Source organism: Meles meles, chromosome X (assembly GCF_922984935.1).
Source record: "Meles meles chromosome X, mMelMel3.1 paternal haplotype, whole genome shotgun sequence".
NCBI classification, from domain to species: domain Eukaryota; kingdom Metazoa; phylum Chordata; class Mammalia; order Carnivora; family Mustelidae; genus Meles; species Meles meles.
The window spans coordinates 130,394,809-130,415,603 of NC_060087.1; the positions used below are offsets into that span (position 1 = coordinate 130,394,809).

The window sequence follows — 20,795 nt, forward strand, 5'->3', positions numbered from 1 at the left end:
TTTGGCCAACTCTATTGGACTGATTTAACTCGCATCGGAGGCATTGCCTGCACCCATAGGTAGGGCTGGGGCTTCTTTTGATGCTTTCTCCTTCCTAGCCCCTAGCCCCGTGCCTTGCACTTAGCAAGTATTGGGTAAGCATGATTCAATGACACAAGCGCCCAAAGGGTATGAATGAATGGCACTTCTCAAACTGCACTGACCCTAGGGGTCTGGAAGTGTCGCCTGTGAGGTGGCCCTGCTTGCTGACTGGGTGCTCTAAGCATGGCTTTCCGGGCTGAGAACTTCCCTGGTGCGGTCGGTGAGCCCAGCTCCCTCACTCTTCTCCTTCCCAGCCTCTGGGACTTCCTGTATGACCTCAGCCTCTGGGCCCCCGACCCCCCCTGCCCGACCCTGTCTGGGATTTTCATCTGTAAAATGGATCTAGGAACAGCAGTTCTCAACAGCATTAACCCGCAGCGTCTGTGGAAGTCATTGGCCCTAGTGGGGGCCGGATCCCGACGGGTGCCGGCAAGGGCGTAATAGGCCGCCGGGGCCCTTCGTGTGGCGGAGACCTCCTGGCCTGGGGCCGCAAGCCCGAAGGAATTTGCCTGTAAGTTTTCCGCCGTGGCCCTTCGTGTGGCGGAGACCTCCTGGCCTGGGGCCGCAAGCCCGAAGGAATTTGCCTGTAAGTTTTCCGCCGTGGCAGAGCCTTCTGGAGCTTGCTCAGGGCTCCGCGTGGGGAGTGCCGGCCTTGATTTCTCCAGCAGCCCCGCCGGGCGGGGCTGGGAAGGGGCGGGCCGACCGAGGACACTGGCGGGAGAATGTGCGGAATGTGCCAGGCGCATCTACCTACCCCAAGAGAGGGCAGGGGAAGGGGGCCGGCCGAGGGGAGGGGCGAGGGGCGAGGCACTGGGCGCCGGTGAAAACCTGTTTGTTCTCCTGCGGGTGGAGCCCAGTCCGCGGCTTCTCGCTGCCCTGCGCGCTCTCCGCTGCACCCGCCGCCCGCTGCCCCGCACCAGCCGCCCCGGCCCGGCCCGGCCCGGCCCGGCTGGGCGCTGTCCACCTGACGGAGCCCGCGCCTCCTGCCCGCCCGATCCTCTGCCCGCCCCGCGAGCCGGGCACCTGTGCCAGGTAGGGCTGTCGAGTCGCCATTGGCGCGGCCCGGTGGAGAGGCGGGGGGGGGGGGGGGGGGGGCGCCTGGCCCATGGCCAGCCAGGTGGCAGGAACAGCTCAGAGCCTCAGTTTCCCCTTCCATAATCCTCACCCGCTCTACACAGTCCTTCTGGGCTTCCACCAGGGAGGCAAGGCACTTGCTTTTCTGGTTTTTCACTGTAAGCAAAGATACTACCCTAGAGAGGCAAAGAAGTCTGGCCTCCTTACCCTTTCTGGAAAAGAGGGATTGATTGTTACTGAATGACCTGGGCCAGGGTGCTCTGGGAGTTGATTTGCAGGCGAAAGAATCAGGACATTTCAGATCAGCTAGTTAAAATGTCCATTTCATAGGTGAGAACACTGAGAGCCGGAGGCTGGCTCACCGCGAAGCCCAGAACAGGGGGCTGTGGGGTTGCTTGTGATGAGGATGCGTTCGCCGCAGGTCAGCCTCCTGGAAGCCTCCCAGGAAGGTAGCTGTCCCAGACAGAAGGCGCCGAATCAAGTGTCACCGGGTGTTATCAACAGGCTCTGTGGCCGAATTGTTCGGAGTGGGCAGGGGAGCCAAGAGCCTTGTCCTCTTTGGAAAGGCAGAGTGATACCTGCCACTTCTCAGCTGGGGGCACCTGGGCAGCTCCGTGAGTCTGAGGAAGGAACACATCAGGCCTCCTCCCACCCAGGCCTCGTGGGGCTCAGAGGAGTTCAGTGTGACTGGGAATGGGCTCTGGAACATCTGAGGTGTGGTAGGAATCGTGTTCTCCCTGAGCCGTTTGCCCTTTGCTTGGACATCGTGGAAGGCTGTGCATCTTAGCATCCAAGGCTGTGAACCCTGAGAGAGCCCCTCCCACCCGACTCCGCAGTGGCGGAGGCCTCCAGCACCTGGACCCACTGTCGCTTCAGTCTCACGGCCCTTTAGCTTTCTGGTCACGGTACCTGGCTGGGGACAGGAAGCAGGGTCCCATGGGCTGGTTGATTAGCCTGGGCAGCGGGGAAGGGCTCTGGGTTCCCACTCCCTCCTCACCAGCTCACACAATGCTGCAGGGCCAGTCTGGGCGGAAGGGGAAGAAGGGGATGGTCCTACCTTCCCAAGGCCTCCACTGCCCCATCTGAAAAATCAGGGGCAGCCCAGGGGCCGGCTCAGAGGCCCTGCTTGCCACTTAGAGGCATCTCGCCAGGACACAGATGCACAGACCAGAGGCCAGCTTGCTGGCTGGCCTTGGTGCCTGTGCTGTTTGACTCATTACCCCTGGGCCATCCCAGATGGGAGGAGCAGATCCACCTCACTTGCCCTACCCCCTCCTTCCACCAGTTATGGGCTCCGGCCCTTGTGCCTTCCTGGCCTGGACTGCAGATGCTCCGGCCTGCCTGGGGGCTCTACACGTAGCTGTGGAAAGCTGGCGGAAGGTACCCAGGGCAGCACTCAGCGGGTGCTCGAGATCTGTTCATTTCCAACCTTTGGCTATTCCCAGCTCAGTGACACCATTCTGGGTGCTGCAGCTCTGAGTGGTATAAACACAAGGGGCTTCAGAGCCAGAACAGAGGAGCTACTCTGACTCGGAGGGTCAGGAAGGCTTCTTGGAGAAGGAGGGCTTGGAAACAAGGTGAGGAACTCAGCAGCTGCGAGGTCAAGGTCTCCATATCCTTTGAGGCTGCACGAGTCTAGCCTCCCTCTTATTCCTGAAAAACCAAAGGCAAGTTCTTCCCAAGCCCCTGTATGTTCTACCCAGAGCTGGGCAGTGGCAGCCTGGAGAGAAATCAGATGGCGGCCTTGCCCCAAGGAGTGACAGTCTGGCTTGAAAGATGGACAGCAACTCAGTAGGGAGCTGCTGCCGGCATGGAAAGCGTCTGCCTCACTACCTCCTCCGTTAGAGTCCAGATCTCAGACAGTCCCCGCCCGAGGGCAGTGAGCTCAGGGGTGGGCCGTGTTTCACCTCAGCCTCCCTCAGCATGCCTGGCACCCCTTGTGTTTCCACCTAGTGCCCCTGTATCCTCCCAGCATCTAGCAGCCCTGGTCCCTGAACCGTCCTCAGTCTCATGCCAAGAAAAGTCCGAAATCTGGCTCGGTGTCCTCTGGAAGCTGGAAGCCTGCCTCCTTCCTTCCACACTCGGCCTCCCCCGGTGACTGATCCCTTCCGTCTGGATCTTGCTTCAAGCCACGGCCCATGCCTAGCACCGGCTTGCTTTCTGCTTGCGGAGCCCCGAGGCTGCCCCCCCCCTCCCAGCCAGGCCCTCCGGGGATGGGCTGGGACCATGGCTGGAGAAGAGGAGAGCTTCAGAGCTTCGGAGCTCTGAAGAGCAGCCCACGTGGTGGCCCAGACTTTTGGACATCACCAGGGCCTCCGCATTCATTTCCACTGGCCTGCAGGGAACCGGGGGCAGGACAAGGGCACTGCACCGGGGGGAAGTAGGCATCTACCCTTGCTTCTGAGAGTCACTGAGCTGGCGGGAGCTCAGGAAGCCGAGGTGAATGGTGGTAGAGTGTGTGCTGGAAGAGGGAGGCGCCTCTACAGCCTAGTGGTGAGAGAGCAGCTCAGAGGCCGGTCTGGGTTCGAACCCCAGTTCAGCCACGATCCAGTTGGACAAACCTGAGCAGATCACACAACCTCTGGGGAGGCCTCGGTTTTGTCACTGCTGCAGAAGGGAGGCTGACGCACAGATGAGCCAAGACCACGGTGTCCCCTAGGGGGGAGGTTGGGGCCAGGCTGGGAGGAATGTGGGCTCCCCACCTAAAGAAAAAAGGGTTTAAAAATCACTGCTAGTCTGTCCCAATGATGTGTATAGTGTGTACCCACAGTTTAATTATTTGCCACAAAACACTGAATTCTTAGATCATTTCTGGATGCCTACTAAAATGTGATTGGCTTTTTTTTAATGTTTGCTGTTTTCATTTTTAACTGTTTATCCTGGATTGATTTAACTCACAGAAAATTTGTGAGAATGGTACCAAGAACTCCGTCAAAGCCTCATGTGGATTCCCTCTCTTGAACTCTTCTGACGATTTTCTTTAGGGACACTTGTGTGATGGTAACGTTCGTCGAGGAGTGGCCATGGAGGGCTCAGGAAGTGGGCAGGGTTAGTGTCAGGTCTTTTTTCCAAAAGGGAAACTGAGGCATAGAAGGGAACTCGCTAAAGACTCATTTGGTGTTTGCTGATTACTTGCCTGTGCTGCGCGCTGGGGCACAGCAGTGACTGAGAGAACGAGAAGGTGGAGGGGTAGGAAAGCAGGAGGGACAGGTCTGGGCGGAGAAGGGTCTGAAAAACGAAAAGTTAAGAGGCCCATTGTCAAACTCTTAATGTGGGGAGGCAGGAACCTACAGCTTAAGCACATGTCCCAGGAGTTTTGGATTCTAGAGGGACCCAGAGGTCACTTTCGGGAGCGCCACCTAGGTTTTTCCCATGGGAGGCATGCTCACTTCCCACTTCAAGGGAGAGCCAAGAAGCGGAGCCTTTGGTGGTGATGGTAGAGGTGGCTCTGGGGCCCGGTGGCCATGTCCTGGGTCAGAGAGGAGACGTGGCCTCTGGGGCCAGTGGTGGGCAGGTCCCATGTTGCCTCAGGTTGTCACGGATGGTCCCGGCCTTGGACCCCTTCATCTGGTTCCTGTGATCATTGGCTCCGCACACTACTTTTAAATGACTAGGTCAGTTTTCCAGAGAGCTTGATGTTGCAAGGGGTTCCAATCACGAGAAAGGGTGAAAAGGCTTACATCAGGCTGTGCCCGGTTTAGACTAAAAAAAACAAAGCCCCAGGATTTGTCTCACTACTTCTGCCTGCTAAGTTCCTACTCATTCTTTCATTCTTTTGGGAAGGCCTGAGCCACGGGCACTTCCTTGGGGGGGAAATGCAGCATTCTGGCAATGCTCTAGAAGGGCAGCTGCAGGTTCCTGACTGGCTGGCTGGCTGTCTGTCTGCCTAGCATCCAGCCCGGCCGCCAACTTTCCATAAATGGTTGTTGAATAAATGGAAATGTGGCCTTGGGCAAATGCTTTCTCCTCTCTGAGTGTCCATATTCTTATCAAAAATGGGGACATTGATAATGGGAAGGTGGAGTGCAGAAGCCTGGGTCTGGGCGGGACCGGAAGGGGCGAGAACAGCGCGGGGAGGAGGCCTGTTGGAGCTCTGCTGCGGTGGGAGGTGGTGTTGGGTGAGGACAGGGAGCTGGGGACGTCTCTTCCTCTGGAGCTTTACTCACCTGTAACTAGGACAAAGGGAATTCTTTGGCCAATGTTAGGGGCCAGTGGGGGGGGGACTTTCTCTGGCAAAGGCTGACGAGGTGGCAGCAGTGAGGGTACAGGGAGGGGGCGTCGGTTGAGCTGGGGCTGGGCTCCAGGACTGCTAGTCCCTCTCGGCCCCTGTGGCTGTGTGCGGACTGGGACAGCGTCTGTGCCCCGCTGTGATAGGCTTAGGACCGGCTTGGTTCCCAGGCTACGAGGGAGCAGGGAGTGGAGGATGGCGCCTGCTCAGGTCCTGAAGGAGGACTCGCGCCGTTCTGCTGGGCCCCTTCGCACGCGGCGGCAGGGGAGGTGGAGGCCCTGGGAACAATGGGAATGATCCACACGGGAGGCTGTGGCGAGGGGTTGTGTTTGGGGCGAGACCTCATGGGCTCTGCTATCCCCGCCATTTTGGCCCGGCCCAGGCCCCTGGCCTCCACAGCGCATGTCAGAGGGCCCTGCCCAGAAGCCCTTGCTGGCCCTTGAGGCTAAGCCACGTCCGAAGTGCCTCTGTCACCCCAAGCAGTCACTTGTACCCAGCCTGTAGACAACTAGGAAATGGGCACAGGAGAGCCAGGAGAAATCCCAGGCCCGCAAGAGGAACAGGCAGCCATGGGCTCCCTTTGCCCCTTTGGGTCTAGAATTCTCCATTGTCTCTGGAGAGAGGTGGCCTCCCTCAGACCCTCAGACAGCTGCCTCCCAGGGCCCTGCAGCACTGACGCCGAGAAGTCTAGATTCTGGGATGTTGGGGGTGGGCTGCGGGAAGGTGAAATTCCAGACTTTCATGTAGAAGTCATTTACCTGTAAAGCGCATTTACAAATACTCGCCTCGCAACACACACACATTCTTTGGCCACATTGCATCTTTGCCTCTGTGATCCAAGTCCCCTCCGGCTCTTTCTTCCACGTGGTGCGCTTCCTTCCTCCTGCCCTATGAGCCTCCGTGCAGGAGTCCCTGGGTACCCTGCTCGGCAGCAGGCTGGGTGGTGGGGAGCTCCGACACAACCCAGCCACGCTCTGGCAGGCCTCCGAAGGGCCCCCTACTCCTGGAGGGCGGCTGGGAATCTTTGGAGCGGCAGCACAGGGCCTGCCCCACCCCTGCTGGAGGCAAGCAAGCGGTCTGTATACCGTCGTCTGGCCAGACGCCGAGACTGGGAATCAGGATGTCCTCCATCGTGAGACCTGGCCACGGGCGGCTGCTTCATAAAACATTTGAGCATTCCAGCTATTGGCTGCCCGAGTGTTGGCCTGGGTCTAAACTTAGACATTAGGCCAAGTACCTTCAGAAAGGATTGGGTGAGGGTCACACCCAGTGGGGGGTGGGGGTGGGGTCAAACTCCCTGACTTTTGGCATCCCTGGCCCCTTCACACCCCATACTATATCCTGCCTGTGGTCTCACTCCATTCCTCTCTTTGTCCAGGCCTTTCTCTCACCCAGTGATGGGGAGCCAAGGTTCCATGGGAGAAAGGAGTCTCCTTCCAGCCAGGCCAGCTGTCTTCTGTGAGACCGCCTAACAGTGCCCAAGGGAATGATCAGAACTGGCTGGCTTTGCCCATCTTAGGAACAAGTTGCTGAGAGACAGGGGACTTTTCATCATTTTACCTCTTCCCTCAGGACCAGAGGAGAGCACTTACATTTTTGCTGAAGTGATTCTTGGGCTGTCCCTCTGTTAGGGCTCCCTGCTTTGAAGCCCCATGAAAGTTCTCAGAGAGAATTTTACTCAAACGTGGCCTGAAGTTGGCCTTGATACCTTCGAGTAGATGTCACTGGCCACATCCGTATTTGATCACTCGCCTGACTATATGGGCGACCCTCTTGTCCTAACCCACTGCTTCCTCAGTCAAGCCCTGAGTTACAGTTAAAGGATCAACCCAGACCTGAGCTGTGGGCTCGGGTTCCAAAAGACAGAACTGCATGTGACTCCTGCTGGCCAGGGATGGGGCGCACAGAAAGCTGGTACTCCCTCTCAGCTCCCTCTCAGCCCTCTGGGTACAGATCGTCAAAACTCACTCTGGGGAAGAAGTCCTGCCCCTGCTCTTCTGTCTCTGGCGTGCCCGCTCGTGCTTGCTCTCCGTGGCCGGCACCCAGCACCCAGCACCCACACATTCAGACAAGCCCCAGCACCTGTGTCCTTTGGCTGTGGCTCCTTCATGTGTGAAGTTAAGGGCGTTTTGTTCCTCTTCCCTGCCAGTTTACCTAGGCGGTCTCTGCCCGGCGTCCAGCACTCCCCCAGTCCCCAGCCGCCCACTTGCTCAGCTTTCTGTCTTCTTTCACACAAGCCCTTGGCACAAAGATCCCAGGCCACAGTCCCCAGGGCTGGGGTGGGGCGGTGGGACCAAGGGCCGGGCTGCATATGTTCACAGGCTCAACAGCCTTGCCCCCTTGTTGGTGTTCGCCCGGTCGTCTGGAAGAAGCCAGCCTGTCCCAGCTGTACGGGGGGCAGAGGCGGAACAGGACATTTCAGTCTTGGGGCAGGCTGGCAAGGCTCCGGGGGGGGGGGGGGCACATGCTATGCTGTCTGCCCGAGGTGGGCTCTGTCTCTCTACGCCTTCTGCCTCCCTATGGTCCCCTTTCCTTCCAGGCTAGTGGGCAATGCAGACGTTTTTCTTGCAGTTCAGCTGAGACTGGGACCAGGCTGTGTTCCTCAGCCAAGGAGCTGTGGGACTTGAGGGCTCCCCTGGGAGATGCTGCCTGGGCTGGGGCTTGAGGCCATTTGGCAAGGAGGTAGCTGCGAGGGCAAAGACACCAAAGCCTGCTTGAGAAAAGAGGCGTGTACGACATGGAAAATCAAGCAGGGTGGCAATTCCAGAAAATTTTCTCTGAATTAGTCTTCTCATCTTGGAGGCAGAGCACGCCCTCTCCTTGTGGGGTGATGGGATGCCCCTCCTCCTGCTGCTTCTCTCGCCATCTCTGTCTCCTGTGCATCAGCCAAGCATTGGCGTCACTGTCTTCCAGCTCCTTGGCTCGCTGCCTCCTGCTGATCTGCCCGCATCAGCTCCACCTCCACTCCCTGACCACACCACGCTTGCTGTGGCCTGGGGAGAGCAAGCTCCTGGCACTCCTTCATTGGCTTCTTGCTTCTCTCTATCTAATCAGGGCCAGAGGCCCCTTCCTGGGAGGTTGCTGGAAAGCCTTTGAGAGGCTTCCGTGGTAGGGAGGAAGGTACATTTGGAGGCCATCTGCGTCAGGAAGGGCCTGTCCCCATCTCCCCCACTCCTTCTTGCTACGCATGCACCCCCGGATTGGCCCAGGAAGCATCTGCAGGCGATGGGAGGGTAGAGGGAAGGGTGCGAAGGGCCATCTAGGGTCTGAGGTGGCCTGGCCTGCTCAGGGGATTAGGACCTGGTCCGGAACTGCCTTGGGACAGGCTGGTGTGGTCTGACTGTGGCGCCTTGCTTGGAGTTGGCCAAGGAGTTGCTCTATGAGGGAAAGCTAGGGTGAAACGTGGCAGATAAGCCACTGTTCCTAAGCAGGGCAAGATGGCAATTCCTACGGTACCGGGAGACTTCTCCATATCAAGGTTGAAACAGGAGCTGTTGTACTAGAAGTGTACACGGAGTGGCTGTCCTGACTAGAAATGGGGCCATTTGGGAGATGGCGACACCCGCTGGCATCATCACACCCAAACTGCGGGATGGCACAGAGCTGGCACCACATTCTCGGCAATGACACGTGCTCAGGCTTAGGGGTCTCCTAGCAGTATGAGACCCAAGGAGTAGGTCCATGGGCTTGGTGGCTTGGCACCACTGTACAAATGAGGAAATTGAGGCCCAGACAGTAGGACGATGCCACAGCCATGTGAAGCCACTTAGGGATGAGGAGCAAAGATGTGAGCTGTCAGGCCAGGTGGCCCTTCTGGATGGCAGGTCTCATGTGCCAGGGGGCCTAGAAGGGTTTGAAAGAAGCCCAAGTACCCAGAAGAAGAGGAAGACTAGAAGTGGGTGGGGCTCCCCCATGTGAGCTATGGGCAAAGAGGACCCAGGATTCTAGAGGAGGTCACGTGTGTGCCTGCAGGTGACAAGGCTCGGCTCAGAGCAGCACAGAGGGTCCCTATAGGCCCAGGGCACACCACCCCTACCCAGGATGTCTACCCTGAGGGAGGGAGAGAACTCCCCGCTGCATGCGTGACTTTCCTCACTTCCCAGTCCTTCCTCAGCACTGCTCCCGTGGCATCAGCTTTTGAGAGCCATCCTTGGCTATCCAAGCAGTCCCCGCTCCCATTTCACTTGCTTAAACCCCTGTTCGTTTAGTCTTTATCACACAGGCAATGCACATTCATTATAGGAAAACTAGAATACACAGAAGAGCAAAGTATTTTGGTATATATCCATTCAGGTGTTTCTTTCCCTGTGCACTGTAATGTCCTTTCTTTAGAGATCTTATTTATTTATTTATTTATTTATTTAGAGTGTGGGGAGAGACAGAATCTCAAGCAGACTCCATTCTGAGCCTGGAGCCCGATGTAGGGTTCAGTCTCACAACCCTAAAATCATGACCTGAGCTGAAACCGAGAATCTGACGCTTAATCGACTGAGCCACTCAGTCGCTCCCTACATGTCTTTTTTTTAAGCTTCTTTCACTTAATGATATAAGGAAACATGAAGGCATGTTAAATATCACTATATATCAATATCATTTGTAATGACTACAGAGTATTTTCTTGAATGATGAATGGATCAGAATATATTTAAACATGACTGTTGGGAGTTTAGATTATTGCCTGATTTTCACTATTTTACTCAACACTGGGATGCCACCCCTCTAGTATGCTTTATTCTGTTTACTCATTTGTGTCCTTAGGAGACATTGCTGTGATGGAGAGCTGAAGGACCAATGGTCTTACCCTGCTAGGGTTTTCAATACATGTAGAGATTTATCCTATGAAAAGATGTGTCCATTGACCCATGCACCAACAGTGCATGAGAGAGGCCTGTCTGTAGTGAGGCTTTTTCTGACTGTCCGTTGATTGGGGATGAAGGGGATGGCAGGTCTGAGAGGAGACCTGGATCCGAGGAGGGTGGCAATGTTTGGTTCATCAGTGCTGGGATTCAGTGCAGGCTGTGTGTTGGGGTGTGAGCTGGGGTGCCTGGGTTCTGCCATTGCTGAGGCTGGTAGAGGGAGCAGGTCTTGTCTGGGAAGACTTCGGTCAATAGTACCAAGGCACTCAGGTCAGAAGAGAGGAGAGCCCAGTAGGAGCAGAAATAAGCAAGACAAGTGGGCTTCTGAGGAAGGGGCAGGGCTTAGCTCAGCAGGAAGAGCTGGAGAGCATTCCAGGTGTGTGTGTGTGGGGGGGGGGTACCAGTATAAAGAAAGGCATAGTGATTACCATGGCAGGGCCACCTTCCAGGAATATTGAGACACACTGTCTTCGTGGAGCACACTGTCAACATCTAGGGGCATTTGTGAGAAAAGTGGCTGGGTCAGGGGACTGGGGGTTTGTCCCCAGGCTTAGAGACAGCGGAGAGCCAGCAGAAGCTGAATGAGAAGCAAGGGTTGATGTGGGCCAAGCTGCAGGAATGAGGCACAGATGAAAGGAGTCCAGGGCCGTGTGGGGCGGGGGAAGCTGGGAGTGCTGAGGTGGAGGGAAAAACCAGCTCTGTAGCTGGGACATGAATTCAAACCTCATGTGTCCGTCTGTCCATTTCAAAGGCTCCTTGGTCCAAGAGCTGCCTTCTTCAATCCCATGGGAAGACTCTATTTCCTCCCTCTTTCCGTTTTATCGTCCTATTGAAAAAGGACATTCGACTTCTGAGATGCAGCACCGAGCCTGCTCTTTGCGTGGTGAAGCGGGAGCACTAAGCCTTGAGTCTTCTGGTTGGGGTCTTAGCTGTACAGATGGGACCTGAAGCAACTCCAGTCCGCCTTGCTGTGGGCTCTTAGACGTGTGTCTGTCCCTTTGGCCAGTGAGTTCCTGTGGGCCCTCGTCTCTGTCATTCTGCATGTGTGTGCATGTGTCCTGATTTTGGAGGTGGCTGGTTTGTTCTGATTTGGACAGGAAACTTCTAGGCAATGTGGGCCACAGGTTTGTCAAGGGGCAACTGATGACTTCCTGCAGGAACCTAAAGACTCAGCAGTAGGAGGCCCTGAGCTGGAGCCCGGAGAAGGTGAGGACTTGCTCAAGGTCTCACAGTCAGTCGGAGGCACACTGCGGGGCTGAGATCCCAGGCGGCGACTCTGTCTGTGTGTCCCGCCCGGTAGGGTTACTCCATGGGCTGCTGGGATGGGAGAGTTGGACCTCTGAGGCCCAAGGATCCCCTCTGGAATGAGTTCTGCCCAACAGAACTCTGACGTGGCAGCTCCGGTCAGGGGCCGGGCGGTGGGGCTGCCGTTCACTGTGATGAGGTGCCGTTCCTGGCACGCGGCGGGCTTGGGCCTCCTGGACCGCTCATCCAGTGTGGTTTATGGGAAAGCCAGCTCTTGCTGACGCGGCAAATTTGCTCTGCTCTTGGCCCTTGCCTTACCTATTTTGGTGTGCCCCTGACCTCTAAGGAAACATGTCCAGGGCTTGCCAGCTGGCAGCAGGGCCTGGCCACTCTGGGCCTGGCCCTGGTGAGGCCCAGAGGGTGGCAGACTCCTAAGAGGGAGGCCGCTCTGCCTCAGGACTCTTCTGTGCAACCGTGGCAGCTTCAGCTGTGCCGACTGTGCCGACTGTGGCAGGCCGGCGCCGGCATCAAACTCGCCATGTGGGCCTTCCCTCTCCCTGAAGCACAGCGCTAATCCCAGCCTGCAGAGGCAGCTTCCTCACCCCAGCCCGTCCTGGGGCAAAGACCTTCATGGTGCTGCGAAGGCCTCAGAGAGCGACCACCGTGGTCCACCCCTCCCTGGCCACAGGAGGGAAGCAACGGCGAGAGGGCAGAGAAGAGGCAAGGAGGGAGGCAGGGCACGAATACAGAGAGGAAGAGAAAGAAAGCAGCACACCCAGGACAGGCTGAGAGCCCCTGCTGCCTGGCTCCTGTCCAACTGCCCTGAGATCTTTGCTGTGCCAGGTGGTGCCAGGCATTTGCAGGAACACGGGTGCATTCTGCGTTCATAGCAGTACTGAAGGGGAGACTTCTTAAAATCCCACTTGCCAAATGAGGACACTGAGGCAGACTGGAGAGAGGAAGCGGCTCCGGGCAGACAGTGGCAGACCCAGTGTGTGCTCAGTCCCTGGCCTCTGCCCACCACCCAGAACTCCGTCGACTCTTGCCTCCCAGGGCCAAAAGGACAGTCTGGACGGTGCTTGCCTTTGCCCCCGGGATCCCAGTGGAATCATCTGAGACGGGATCTGCAGAGCAAGCACCATGAGTATCTCAGCTCTCGGAGGCAGCGCCAAAGGTGAGAGCAGCAGACTGGGGGAACTGGGAGGGGATGAGAGCCGCAGACTGGGGGAACTGGGAGCGAGGCCTCATGGTTCTGGGGCTGGGCTCCTCTTCTGAGGCTGCCTGGCCCTGCCCCTTCCAGGGAAGCCCCTGCCGCCTGGCGAGGAGGAACGCAATAATGTCCTCAAGCAGATGAAGGTTCGAACCACGCTGAAGGGGGACAAGAGCTGGATCACAAAGCAGGACGACTCGGAGGGCCGCACCCTGTAAGGCCGGCTGGGGAGGGCGGAGCATGGGCAAGCAATCATGCTGAGGCCAGGCCCGAGCCAAGCCACCGGGTGGGAAAGCCCTGGGTGCTGCGTGGGCGTGTCCCTGCAGGCCTGTGGCCCGTGGAGGCAGGCCAGGGAGGGCGAAGGTGAGGTGGGAACGGTGGGCCGAGTTACCGACGAGCGTGAGCTGCACCCCGGCTCCCCTGCTTGGAGTCAGCAGCAGCCTCTAGGATGGTAGGGCGCCCTGTTTTCACAACTCCTGTTTCCTCAGAGAGCTGCCTTCTGGCCGGAGTCGTGCCACATCCTTCTCATCAGCTGGGGAGGTCCCGAAGGCCAGGTAAGAGGGGGCGCCCAGATGGCCGGTGGGGGGACCTCATGCTGCGGTCTTGAGGGGATAAGGAGGAGCCCAAGCTTGGAAGAGATGTCGGGGTCATCGGTGAGTCATTTCAACTCCACAGGAAGGACAGGCTTTTCTGCTCTCTTTCCTTTTGGGAAAGGGAATGCAGGAGTCACTGGGTTCAGGTGCCTGGCCTTGCTGTGTGACCTTGAAGCTGGCTGCCTCATGGACCTCCATGGTTCCAGCTGTCGACTGGACACTGAGAAGTCCCCGTAGGGGGTGAGACAACGTCTCTCAGGCGATCGGGCAGCTGAGAGTCACACATGACTCTCTCTCATCTGGAGCCCGGATTGCTGAGGACACTTGGTCATCAGCACGTGAGAGGAGACGCACACATTTGGTCCAACTGTCTCCCAGATTCAGGACGATCTATTTTGACAGCTGGCCAAAGGGAACAGCCAGTCACCTCTCAGTTTTGAGGACTTTCACATATTGGGCCTTTCTCAAGTGGTGGGAGAGGCAGCGGCAGCAGCTGGAAGGGAGGGGTCCGAGCACACTGCTGAGTCCCAGGGGCTGCCCCGATAACAATGGACATGCCCATCACCACTGTTCACTGACTCAGTACCCACAGAGGACACAGCTCGCTCAGGGAACTGACATCTTAGCAGGGAACACAGGCACGACCCAAGGAGAGAGAAGATTATAAAAGAGAATTATGAATTGTGACTGCTGCCATTGGGCTGCCGTTGGCAAGGTTGGTGAAGGCCTGAGGACGGCTCGAAGACTGTCTACTCACTGGGGCACTTGTTCACTTTGGGGGGTGCAGGTCTCGCCCAGGGCTTCTGTTTAGAGGTGTATTTGGAAAGCATATCCTGGGACCGTGATTCGGGGCCTAGAGCAGGGGTACCTGAAAGTCTATTAAACTTTGGCTCTCATTCTCTCCAAGGCATGGGTATTTCAACCTAAATGGGGGAAAAAGGACCTTTCTTTCTCAGGTCCCACCCCAAGTGTCCTTGCAACCTTGTCACTTCCGGGGGGCTGTCCCTACTGAGGGCAGGGTCTGTCAAGATGGAGAACGCTGGGGCTCTGTGCCGCCCTTAGACCCACTGCCCCGCCCCTGCTCCAACACTAAGCTCCTCTGTTCCTAGACAGAAGGGCCATCTGCCGAATCCTTGTCCCCTGTCCCTGCCCCTCACTTGCTCCCACGGAGGTGGCACCCAGCACGTGCGCTGTGTTTGTTTGCCAGCCACGCCCTCCAGTCACAGACGCATCCAGACTGTGATGTGGGCGTCTCAGGAGCTGGAGGAGGGAAGCCCCAAGGAGCAGGAAGAGAGGGGCCTCTGGCTTCAGTTCTACCCCTGGGGCCCTCACGAGCCTCCCCAAAGGAGGCCGCGCCTCAGGTCAAGGACCATGGCCTCTGGCCATGGAGCCTCCAGTTCTGACAATAGAGGGTGAGCGGGCTCTGTCAGCAATCCCAAATGACCTCTTCCTCGTGGGATTGTTGTGCCCTAGCAGGCCAGGGAAAAGTTGGAGTTTGGAGGGGAAACGCTCTTCAGGAAACGCTCAGCCATGAAATACACCTGCCTGGTACTTGGTGTGAGCCAGGACCGTCCTGGGGCCAGTCCTGGAAGAATCAGCCATAAGTACCTTTCCTGAGGGAGCATGAGCAATGGGCAGAGCAGAACAGGCACTCTGGCTTGGGTGAAGGGGTGGCTGCCCCTCTTGCTGTCTTCACTCTGACCACACTGGGACACCCACCGGCCGATCCACTCTGCTTTCTCCGGATGCAGGAGAACGTAGGGCATCTTCGCTTCCTCTCATACCTTCCTCTCCCTCGGCAGGCCTCCAGGCACAAGGGCTCCCACCGGCTATATCATCCGGTAGGTGACCACAGGACCCTGCCCACGTCCCCATGCCTGCCCGCACTGCTCCCCGGCTTCTCACAGGGGAGCTCACTGGACTTCTTCTGGGCTTTCTTTCAGGGGCGTGTTCACCAGGCCCATAGACAGCTCGTGCCAGCCCCAGCAGCACTTCCCCAAGGCCAACGGAGCTCCAAAAAGGTGTGTGTCCATGGGGTGAGGGCCTATGCCAAGCTCATGGCAGAGAGATGATTCTTCCTGTCAGCAAGAGGGGGCGGGCAGGAGGGTGGGAGGTGGCCGCTCTCTGCCTCCATGGGTCAGGGCCCTGGGTAGCAGTGCTGGGACAGAAAGGCTCGAGGTGGATGTATGGTCCAGCCTGACACTTGGGTTCCCAGCAGCCATGCCTCTGGGAGATCCTGGGCCACCACCTGACTGGTCCTCGCCACCGGGGCAGAGGCACAGGGAGGAGGCTGACTTGCTGGCTGACTGCACTGCGCTGTGTGCTTTAGTTTGCCTTCTTCCTGGCAGACCGAGGTGACACGTCGTCAAAGCACCTCAGTGTCAAGGTGAACCCGGGCTCCCTCAGAGAGGCAGGGCTAAGGGGCTTGGGCCTACCTATGGCAGGAGGGCTGCCCTGCTCAGGGTGGTGAGAGAAAAGAGGAAAGGCCCCTAGCCACATGTCTCCTGGGCCATGTGGGCAGATTTGGAAGCAAGACGGGACACACGGAAACTCCTTTCCTCCTTTTCCTCCTCCTTTCCTCTCCAGTGCAACCGGTCTGCTGAGAGCCACTCCTGCTGGCCCTCCCCGCCCCTCGTCGTCTGGCTATAAGATGACCACTGAGGATTACAAGAAGCTGTAAGTATGGTACTGCAGACCTAGCTCGGCTCCCTCCAGGGACCAGCCCAAACACCAGGCCTGCTGAGGGCAGCTGGTTGCTTGCCTCTGCACATGGCCCAGGAATGCCAGTCCCACCAGCCTGACATCGCTGCTGCCTGCCACTGTGACCTGGAGGTTACCAACAGAGTGACAAACCCCAGAAAGCTGGGCAGCTGTACACGTTGCACTTGCGATCGGAGGCAAAGCAAGGACTGTAAAGGAGCTTATTGAAGGGGCCAGTGGGTCTGCGGAAGGGGTCATGGCTCATGGCTGTGGGCCGCTGCTGGTTGGCTCTGTATTCTGGACATGCCTCTGCATGCCTCTGGGGTTCAGGCTAGGCTGGATGACCCCAAGCATGCTCACGGTCCTGGCAGCCTATCAGTTACTGGCATTTTGTGCAGGAATCTGAGTGGCTTCTTGGATATAAATCTTCTGGGCTCCCCTTCTGGCCCCTGTCAGAGAAGCCCCCCACAATGTGCCCAGGGAGGGGGGATTGTGGACAGAGGTGCGGGTTGTACCCGTACTTCCCAGGGGCCCCACATTTTTATATCCCTTGTCACAATCATCCAGTGACATGGAGCAGCTAAGAAATCTCTCTGCAGAAGGGATGTGAGAGTTGAGAGGCTTCAGCTGGGTCTTGAGGGATGGTTAGGGCTGGCCCAAGGAGAGAGGAGAGGGCTGGCCCTTGAGGAAGAAGTGGCATGAGCAAAGGCTCAGAGATGGGGGAGGAGGGGCCACAACCGACAGTCACCTCCTCCCCACCCCTCCCCCAGGGCACCCTACAACGTCCGGCGTAGCTCAGCCTCGGGGGCCGCCGAAGAGGAGGAGGTACCCTTCTCATCTGATGAGCAGAAACGGAGGTAACGGTGCCCACCCGACGTCCCACGGGCAGGGCAGGGGCCCAGGTTTGCGTGGCCCAGTGACAGGAATTGCGCCAGTTGAGGTGACGAGGTGCACAGCACGTACTGGAGAAGTGGCCGACCAGCAGCAGGTGCCACTGACTGAGGCCCAGAACCACCGACTCAGGGCTGGGCCAGCTCAGAAGACCCTATGAACCCTTTATGGAGCAAAACCTAGGAGATGAGGGTCTGTGAGAAGCCTCCACTGTGGGCAGACAGGCTGGAGGGAGGAAGGTGCTTTGGGACTTTATATCAGTTTGTTAAAAAGGGTCCTGAGCAAATTGGACCCAAATAGGCCCTGCCCCTGGGAGGTCTCTAAAGTCACTAAAGCTCCCTGGGCCTCAGTGTGCTCCTCTGTAAAATCTGGGAGCAGGTGCTAATTTGGCAGAGTGAGTCCCGCCTTATGGCATTAGATGCCCCCTCCCTGTGCCGCCCCAGGTCGGAGGCCGCAAGCAGTGTGCTGAGGAAGACGGCTCCCCGCGAGCACTCCTATGTTCTGTCAGCCGCCAAGAAGAGCACCAGGTTAGTTACGCAGCGGGAGACATGGCGGGGCCTGGCTCTGGGCCAGCCCAGCTACCGACCGGCTCCCCTCCCCTTAGGGCTCCAGGGTTCCTTTGGCTAGTGAGGGGTTAGTTGAGAGAACCCTCCTAGCCAGACCTTCTGGGATTCTCGATGTACTTTCTGGAAAACGGAGAGGTCTGGCTCCTGCCAGCAGGACCAGTGGGAGAGGAGACCGGGTCCCTGTAAAGCAGAGTGGTCATGATGTCACCTGTCCACGGGTTCTGTCCAACACGTTGCCTTTTCTGCTTCCTTTTCAGCAGCCCTACCCAGGAGATGCAGGCGCCGTTCATTGCAAAGAGGTAAATGTCAGCAAGGGAAGACTTGGAAGCGTCTCGCTGGCTGCAGAGACGGTCTCCTGGCCGCAGGGGTGGAGGATGAGCTCTGTGGAAGGCAGGCCTAGAGTGGGAAGTTGGAGGGGCCGGTAGCTTCTGTCGAGAGGCCCGGCGAGCAGCTAGGTGGCTTCGGTGGCACTTGGGGGCTTCAACAGGCAGTTCTGTGTAGGCACGATCCGGCCAGCAGAACGTAGCTTGTGGCTGGAAACTTCTGTTTGCTAACAGGGCTAGGGCCCAGACCCCCAATAGAGTCATAGTGTTTCCAAGGGCCTCTGAAGTTTTGAAGCAAAAGTAGCTACCAGGGCGAAAAGGACTTGTTCCCATCCCTCCCGCCCTGCCAGGGATAGGTTGGACAATGCCGTGGCAGGGGGGATTATGGGGCTGGGGTCCAGAGGTTTGTCATTGGGATCCTCGGCCTGGCCAGGTCCTTGGAAGTGACAGTGACGCTGGAGATGGGCCCTACAGTGTGAACAGGGCTCACAGGGAATGATCGGGATGCTACGTCACAGGCTTCTTTCCCAGCTTCTGGTGACCACAGGCAACCCTTGACATTCCTTGGCTTGTAGACATATTCCTCCAGTGTCCGCCTCTATCTTATGGACCTTTTCTCTGTGTGTCTGTGTCCACATTTCCCTCTTCTTATAAGGACACTGGGCATTGGATGTAGGGCTCACGCTACTCCAGTGTGACCTGATCTTAACTTAATGACATCTTCAGAGACCCTATTTCCAAATAAGGTCACGTTCACAGGTTCCAGGCGGACATGAATTTTGGAGGCACACTATTCAGCCCAGCACGCCACAGGGGACAAGCAGTGCATCTGTTTCTCTTCTTGTCCCCAGGGTTGAGGTGGTGGATGAGGACAGGCCTCCTTCTGAGAAGAGCCAAGACCCACCTGCTCTAGCAAGTTCCCCTCCTGGCTCAAGCAGGTAATGAACCCCTCGTCTCTGCCTGGGGCTGGGGGCTTGCCCTGCCGGCGTCACTGCGGGACTTCTGCTGGGTCGCCGCCTTGCAGGGCCTCAGGGTCAGCGTCCCCATGTGCCCAGCGACAAGATGGGGCACAGAAATCAGTAAGAGCCTGTGTGGTTGGATGTCCTAGGGCTGAACGGAGCACAACAGCCTGATGTCCAGAGACAGCGTGTCACTCTTGTCTGTTCGATGCTTATCTGTGTTAACCTAATGGCAGCCACAACATCTTAGAAAAAAGTACTAGCCTTAGGGTTTGAGAGGGCCTACCATCAGGGTCTTAGCCCTGCCATGCTTGAGCTCGTTTAGAGCTCTACTGTAAGTTGTCCAAGTTCAACGTGCCAACGTTGAAGGTGGAGCTGAGTGCATGCTGAGTCTGCCCAGCCCTGCAGGGAGCTGGGAGCCCAGGTGGGTGCTGTGCGCTGGCTCCGGCCTGTGAGCCAGTCATAGGGGAGGGTCTGGGACTGGAACGCCAGGGCAAGAGCGGGCTGAGCGCTGGGGATCTCACTGCAGAGGGGGCCCTGATTTGCTCGGATTGCTGAGCCCTGAGCGTCTGCGCACGTGACGGCACTCTCTTGTCCGCAAACAGAGAGCAAGCAGTACTTCCTTGTACTCTGCAGCGAACTGAGCCAAGTCCACTTCCCGGCAAGCTGCTACTCCCCTCCCCAGTTCAAGTCCCACGGCCATCTGTGTGTGCCCACCTGCCGTAACACAGACTGTGGGGGCCAGCGGCGCTGCAGACCTTCTGTGCCCGGGGGGAGCTGAGGTCACAGCCCCCGCGGCAGCGCCTCCTCCTCACTCCCTTCCTCTCTGGATACTCCCTTGCTTTTCTGTTTTTTGGCTTTTTTTTTTTTTAAGATTTTATGTATTTATTTGACAGAGACACAGCGAGAGAGGGAACACAAGCAGCGGGAGTGGGAGAGGGAGAAGCAGGCTTCCCGCCGAGCAAGGAGCCCCATGCAGGGCTCGATCCCAGGACCCCAGGATCATGACATGAGCCAAAGGCAGACACTTAATGACTGAGCCCCCCAGGCGCCCCGATACTCCCTTGTTTGCACGAACTCTCATCTGTAAGAACTTTGAAACAAGTGGAAGATTTGAGAGCTCTTCACAAGGCAGCACTGATGGGACTTGGGGGCTGCCTTCGTTTGCTAGGGCTGGCAGAACAAAGTGGCGCAGATTGGGGGACTTAAAGAACAGAAGTATCTTGTCTCCTGGTTCTGGAGGCTGGAAGTCCAAAATCAAGGCGTAAGCAGGATTGGTTCTTTCTGAGGCCTGGGAGGGAGGCCTGTCCTTGGTCTGTAGATAGCCACCCCTGCCTGTGTGTCTTCACGGGCTCCTGCCTGTGCGTGTCTGTGTTCTGATCTCCTCTCCCCATAAGGTCGTAGGTCATTTTAGATCAGGGGCCTGTCCTACTCCCGTAGAACCTCATCTTCACGAATACCATCTGCGATGACCCTGTTTCCAAGTAAGGCTCCAATCTACGGCACTAGAGGTTAGAACTTCAACATATAAATTTTGAAGAGGACATAATTCAGCCCCAAACAGTGTACATCTCTGATTTCTCCTTATTTGTGTTTTGTGTAAAAGGAAAAAAAAAAACAATGAATGGTTTCAGGTGTTTTTTTAAAAGAGGACATAGAAGAATTAGGTTGTTCTGTATTATGTATTTGAGAGGCATTTTAACATTTATTCTAAAAAATGACTTTGGATGTTTAATACCCATCAGCTGGCTGTCACAGCAAGTTGGCTGCCGTGGTTTGCTAGGGCACCAGTAGCAAAGTCCCCCAAACTGGTGGCTTGAACAACAGAAATATACTGTGTCACAGTTCTGGAGGCCAGAAGTCCAAGATCAAACTTGCCTGTGAGGCCCCAGGAAACTGAATGGGGACCAGATTACAGAGTGTTCTAGACACCAAAGATGTCTCACAATGGGGCAGCCTCCAACCGGGTGGAAGGAGTTGTCCGTAGTGTGCGACAGGGGCTGGTCAGGGAGGCTCCGTGTGATGTTGCCCTCAGATTCTGCAGTCGCAAAATGTCTGCCATCCCCGAC

The 20,795-nt window shown here is 57.2% G+C and overlaps 1 protein-coding gene across 2 annotated transcripts in view; it reads left to right on the forward strand.

The window, feature by feature from the left end:
* Nucleotides 1–996: 996 nt before the first annotated feature.
* ZNF185 (zinc finger protein 185 with LIM domain) overlaps nt 997–20,795 on the forward strand; it is a 54,107-nt gene continuing 34,308 nt past the window's right edge. For both annotated transcript variants that reach the window (XM_045996544.1, XM_045996545.1), the window contains exons 1-11: nt 997–1,113; nt 12,538–12,658; nt 12,785–12,908; nt 13,183–13,248; nt 15,090–15,128; nt 15,231–15,308; nt 15,874–15,963; nt 16,758–16,844; nt 17,322–17,405; nt 17,702–17,743; nt 18,619–18,705. In XM_045996544.1, the coding sequence (XP_045852500.1) occupies nt 12,625–12,658; nt 12,785–12,908; nt 13,183–13,248; nt 15,090–15,128; nt 15,231–15,308; nt 15,874–15,963; nt 16,758–16,844; nt 17,322–17,405; nt 17,702–17,743; nt 18,619–18,705 (731 nt within the window). In that variant the 5' untranslated portion in view covers nt 997–1,113; nt 12,538–12,624. The remainder of the gene's footprint in view (nt 1,114–12,537; nt 12,659–12,784; nt 12,909–13,182; nt 13,249–15,089; nt 15,129–15,230; nt 15,309–15,873; nt 15,964–16,757; nt 16,845–17,321; nt 17,406–17,701; nt 17,744–18,618; nt 18,706–20,795) is intronic.